Raw genomic sequence first — 6321 nt, forward strand, 5'->3', positions numbered from 1 at the left:
TCTAACTCTGCAGCAGTCAGTGACCCTCCTCCAGATGGATAGACTACCTCTAACCCCTCTGTCCTCCAGGTGTCTACCTCTGCAGCAGTCAGTGACCCTCCTCCAGATGGATAGACTACCTCTAACCCCTCTGTCCTCCAGGTGTCTACTCTGCAGCAGTCGGTGACCCTCCTCCAGAAGGATAAGGAATATGTTCACAGACAGAGCATGGAGCTGAATGTACGCTGTGCCCACCAGGAGGACCGTCTAGAGAGGCTGCATACCCAGCTGGACGACGCCCAGAGGCCAGGGAGGAGGTCTATCACAAATACATCGATTCTAGGTCAGTACCCCTCCTAACCCTTCTAGGTCGGTACCCCTCCCTAACCTTCTAGGTCGGTACCCCTCCCTACCTTCTAGGTCGGTACCCCTCCCTAACCCTTCTAGGTCGGTACCCTCCCTAACCCTTCTAGGTCGGTACCCCTCCCTAACCCTTCTAGGTCGGTACCCCTCCCTAACCCTTCTAGGTCGCGTACCCTCCCCTAACCCTACTTCTAGGTCGGTACCCCTCCTAACCCTTCTAGTCGGTACCCCTCCCTCACCCTTCTAGGTCGGTACCCCTCCCTAACCCTTCTAGTCGGTACCCCCCTACCCTTCTAGGTCGTACCCCTCCCTAACCCTTCTAGGTCGGTACCCCTCCCTAACCCTTCTAGTCGGTACCCCTCCCTAACCTTCTAGGTCCGGTACCCCTCCCTAACCCTTCTAGGTCGGTACCCCTCCCTAAACCCTTCTAGGTCGGTACCCCTCCCTAACCTTCTAGGTCGGTACCCCTCCCTAACCCTTCTAGGTCGTACCCCTCCCTAACCCTTTCTAGGCCGGTACCCTCCCTAACCCTTCTAGGCGGTACCCCTCCCTAACCCTTCTAGGGCCGGTACCCCTCCCCCTAACCCTTCTAGGCGGTACCCCTCCCTAACCCTTCTAGGTCGGTACCCCTCCCTAACCCTTCTAGGCGGTACCCCTCCCTAACCTTCTAGGTCGTACCCTCCCTAACCCTTCTAGGTCGGTACCCCTCCCTAACCCTTCTAGGTCGGTACCCCTCCCTAACCCTTCTAGGTCGGTACCCCTCCCTAACCCTTCTAGGTCGGTACCCCCCCTAACCCTTCTAGGTCGGTACCCCTCCCTAACCCTTCTAGGTCGGTACCCCTCCCTAACCCTTCTAGGTCGGTACCCCTCCCTAACCCTCCTAGGTAGTACCCCTCCCTAACCTTTCTAGGTCGGTACCCCTCCCTAACCCTTCTAGGTGTACCCCTCCCTAACCCTTCTAGGTGTACCCCTCCCTAACCCTTCTAGGTCGTACCCCTCCCTAACCCTTCTAGGTCGGTACCCCTCCCTAACCTTCTAGGTCGGTACCCCTCCCTAACCCTTCTAGGTCGGTACCCCTCCCTAACCCTTCTAGGTCGGTACCCCTCCCTAACCCTTCTAGGTCGGTACCCCTCCCTACCTAACCCTTCTAGGTCGTACCCCTCCCTAACCCTTCTAGGTCGGTACCCTCCCTAACCCTTCTAGGTCGTACCCCTCCCTACCCTTCTAGGTCGGTACCCCTCCCTAACCCTTCTTAGGTCGGTACCCCTCCCTAACCCTTCTAGTCGGTACCCCTCCTAACCCTTCTAGGTCGGTCCCTTACCCTTCTAGGTCGGTAACCCTTCTAGGTCGGCTAACCCTTCTAGTCGGTACCCCTTCCCTAACCCTTCTAGGTCGGTACCCCTCCCTAACCCTTCTAGGTCGGTACCCCTCCCTAACCCTTCTAGGTCGGTACCCCACCCTAACCCTTCTAGGTCGGCACCCCACCCTAACCCTTCTAGGTCGGCACCCCTCCCTAACCCTTCTAGGTCGGCACCCCTCCCTAACCCTTCTAGGTCGGCACCCCTCCCCAACCCTTCTAGGTCGGTACAATGCACTATGCATTGGGGCAAGTAGCGTTCTCCTGGCATCTGCCAAACCGAAATTCGTCCTTCGTACAGCCAGATGGTGAAACGTGATTCATCACTGCAGACGTTTCCGCTGCTCCAGAGTCCAATAGCTGTGAGCTTTACACCACTCCAGCCGACGCTTGGCATTGCAAAATGTGTTCTTGTGTGGCTGCTCAGTCATGGAAATCCATTTAATTTAATTTGGGTTTAGACACATTTTCAGTTTAATAACTTCAGTTGGATAACTGACTAGGTATCCCCCTTTCCCAGTTTGGAACTCTGTAGTGAGTTCTGGAACTTTCCACTGTAGTGAGTTCTGGAACTTTCCACTGTAGTGAGTTCTGGAACTTTCCACTGTAGTGAGTTTTGGAACTTTCCACTGTAGTGAGTTCTGGAACTTTCCACTGTAGTGAGTTCTGGAACTTTCCACTTCACAATAACAGCACTTACAGTGGACCGGGGGACAGCTCCAGCAGGGCAGAAATTTGACAAACTGACTTGTTGGAAAGGTGGCATCTTATGACGGTGCCACGTTGAAAATCACTGAGCTCCTCAGTAAGGACCATTCTACTGCCAATGTTTGTCTATGGAGATTGCATTTTGTTTACTACATCGTTCCATATGTGTTATTTCATAGTTTTGATGTCTTCACTATTATTCTACAATGTAGAAAATAGCAAAAATAAAGAAAAACCCTTGAATGCATCAGGCGTCTCCAAACTTTTGACTGGTACTGTATATACAAAAGTATGTGGACACCCCTTCAAATGAATTAATTTGGCTATTTCAGCCACAACCGTTGTTGACAGGTGTATAAAACCGAGCACACAATGCAATCTCCATAGACAAACATTGGCAGCAGAATGGGCCTTACTGAAGAGTTCAGTGATTTTCAACGTGGCACCGTCACACATGGAATGATGTAGTAAACAAAAAAGTGTTAAACAAATCAAAATACATTTTATATTTTAGTTTCTTCCAAGTAGCCACCCTTTGCTTTGATGACAGCTTTGCACACTCTTGACATTCTCTCAACCAGCTTCACGAGGAATGCTTTTCCAACAGTCTTGAAGGAGTTCCCACATATGCTGAGCACTTGTTGGCTACTTTTTTTTCACTCTGAGGTCCAACTCATCCCAAACCATCTCAATTGGGTTGAGATCAGGGGGATTGTGGAGGTTTAGGGGATTGTGGAGGCCAGGTCATCTGATGCAGCACTCCATCACTCTCCTTCTTGGTCAAATAGCCCTTACACAGCCTGAAGGTGTGTTGGATCGTTGTCCTGTTGAAAAACAAATGATAGTCCCACTAAGCACAAACCAGATGGGATGGCGTATCGCTGCAGAATGCTGTGGTAGCCATGCTGGTTAAGTGTGCCTTGAATTCTAAATAAATCACTGACAGTGTCACCAGCAAAGCACCCCTACACCATCACACCTCCTCCTCCGTGCTTCACGCTGGGAACCACACATGCTGAGATCATCCGTTCACCTACTCTGCGTCTCACAAAGACACAGCGCTTGGAACCAAAAATCTCAAATTTGGACTCCTCAGACCAAAGGATTTTTAATTTATTTATTATTTATTTATTATTTCCACCGGTCTAATGTTCATTGCTCATGTTTCTTGGTCAAAGCAAGTCCTTTCTTCTTATTGGTGTCCTTTAGTAGTGGTTTCTTTGCAGCAATTCGACAATGAAGGCCTGATTCACGCAGTCTCCCTCTGAACAGTTTATGTTGATGTGTCTTACTTGAACTCTGTGAAGCATTTATTTGGTCTGCAATTTCTGGATCTGGTAACTCTAATGAACTTATCCTCTGCAGCAGAGGTAACTCTGGGTCTTCCTTTCCTGTGACGGTCCTCATGAGAGCTAGTTTCAACATAGCGCTTGATGGTTTTTGCGGCTGCACTTGAAGAAACTTTCAAAGTACTTGACATTTTTCCAGATTGACTGACCGTCATGTCTTACAGTAATGATGGACTGTCGTTTCTCTTTGCTTATTTTAGGTGTTCTTGTCATAATATGGATAGGGCTATCTTCTGTATACCCTACCTCGTCACAACACACGTTACTGTTTCAAACACATTAAGAAGGAAAGAAATTCCACAAATTCACATTTAACAAAGCACACCTGTTAATTGAAATGCATTCCAGGTGATTACCTCATTAAGCTGGTTGAGAGAATGCCAAGAGTGTGCAAAGCTGTCATCAAGGCAAAGGATGGCTACAATCAGATATAATATAATGGTTGGTCCACAGAGACCATCAGATATAATGTAATGTTTGTTCCACAGAGACCATCAGATATAATGTAATGTTTGTTCCACAGAGACCATCAGATATAATGTAATGTTTGTCGACAAGAGACCATGAATATAATGTAATGGTTGTTCCACAGAGACCATCAGATATAAATGTAATGTTTGTTCACAAGAGACCATCAGAATATAATGTAATGTTTGTTCCACAGAGACCATCAGATATAATGTAATGTTTGTTCCACAGAGACCATCAGATATAATGTAATGTTTTGTTTCCACAGAGACCATCAAGATATAATGTAATGTTTGTTCCACAGAGACCATCAGATATAATGTAATGTTTGTTCCACAGAGACCATCAGATATAATGTAATGTTTGTTCACAGAGACCATCAGATATATGTAATGTTTGTTCCACAGAGACCATCAGATATAATGTAATGTTTGTTCCACAGAGACCATCAGAATATAATGTAATGTTTGTCCACAGAGACCATCAGATATAATGTAATGTTTGTTCCACAGAGACATCAGATATAATGTAATGTTTGTTCCACAGAGACCATCAGATATAATGTAATGTTTGTTCCACAGAGACCATCAGAAATATAATGTAATGTTTGTTCCACAGAGACCATCAGATATAATGTATGTTTGTTCCACAGAGACATCAGATATAAATGTAATGTTTGTTCCACAGAGACCATCAGATATAATGTAATGTTTGTTCCACAGAGACCATCAGATATAATGTAATGTTTGTTCCACAGAGACCATCAGATATAATGTAATGTTTGTTCCACAGAGCCATCAGATATAATGTAATGTTTGTCCACAGAGACCATCAGATATAATGTAATGTTTGTTCCACAGAGACCATCAGATATAATGTAATGTTTGTTCCACAGAGACCATCAGATATAATGTAATGTTTGTTCCACAGAGACCATCAGATATAATGTAATGTTTTGTTCCACAGAGACCATCAGATATATGTAATGTTTGTTCGCACATGAGACCATCAGATATAATGTAATGTTTGTTCCACAGAGACCATCAGAATATAATGTAATGTTTGTTCCACAGAGACCATCAGATATAATGTATGTTTGTTCCACAGAGACCATCAGATATAATTTTGTTTTCACAGAGACCATCAGATATAATGTAATGTTTTTCCACAGAGACCATCAGATATAATATAATGTTTGTTCCACAGAGACAATCAGATATAATTTGTTTTCCACAGAGAACAATCAGATATAATTTGTTTTCCACAGAGACCACTCAAGACAGAGTACGAGAATAAACTTGCTGAGGAGCTGGAGAACATTCGTCTGAAGACCAGCCAGGAGATCGACAGCCTGCAGAGGACGTCAAAGGAGATGTACGAGAGAGAGAACAGGTGAGATTATAGAGATGTACCAGAGAGAGAGAGAACAGGTGAGATTATAGAGATGTACCAGAGAGAGAACAGGTGAGATTATAGAGATGTACAGAGAGAGAGAGAACAGGTGAGATTATAGAGATGTACCAGAGAGAGAACAGGTGAGATTATAGAGATGTACCAGAGAGAGAACAGGTGAGATTATAGAGATGTACCAGAGAGAGAGAGAACAGGTGAGATTATAGAGATGTACCAGAGAGAGAGAGAGAACAGGTGAGATTATAGAGAGTTAGTACCAGAGAGAGAAACAGGTGAGATTATAGAGATGTACCAGAGAGAAGAACAGGTGAGATTATAGAGATGTACCAGAGAGAGAGAACAGGTGAGATTATAGAGATGTACCAGAGAGAGGGAGAACCAGGTGAGATTAATAGAGATGTACGCAAAGAGAGAAAACAGGTGAGATTATAGAGATGTTACAGAGAGAGAACAGGTGAGATTATAGAGATGTATCAGAGAGAGAACAGGTGAGATTATAGAGAATGTACCAGAGAGAGAGAAGAACAGGTGAGATTATAGAGATGTACCAGAGAGAGAACAGGTGAGATTATATGAGAATGTACGCAGAGAGAGAGAGAACAGGTGAGATTATAGAGATGTACCAGAGAGAGAACAGGTGAGATATAAGAGATGTACCGAGAGGAGAGAGAACAGGTGAGATTA

General features: G+C 45.4%; 1 protein-coding gene across 1 annotated transcript in view; it reads left to right on the forward strand.

The window, feature by feature from the left end:
* Positions 1-6321, forward strand: part of pibf1 (progesterone immunomodulatory binding factor 1) — a 17361-nt gene that overhangs the window by 9640 nt on the left and 1400 nt on the right. Inside the window, 3 exon segments of the mRNA XM_024144069.2 lie at positions 142-277; positions 280-326; positions 5492-5616. Coding sequence (XP_023999837.1) covers positions 142-277; positions 280-326; positions 5492-5616 — 308 coding nt within the window.

The sequence above is a fragment of the Salvelinus sp. IW2-2015 genome, unplaced genomic scaffold (genome assembly GCF_002910315.2).
Source record: "Salvelinus sp. IW2-2015 unplaced genomic scaffold, ASM291031v2 Un_scaffold4710, whole genome shotgun sequence".
NCBI classification, from domain to species: domain Eukaryota; kingdom Metazoa; phylum Chordata; class Actinopteri; order Salmoniformes; family Salmonidae; genus Salvelinus; species Salvelinus sp. IW2-2015.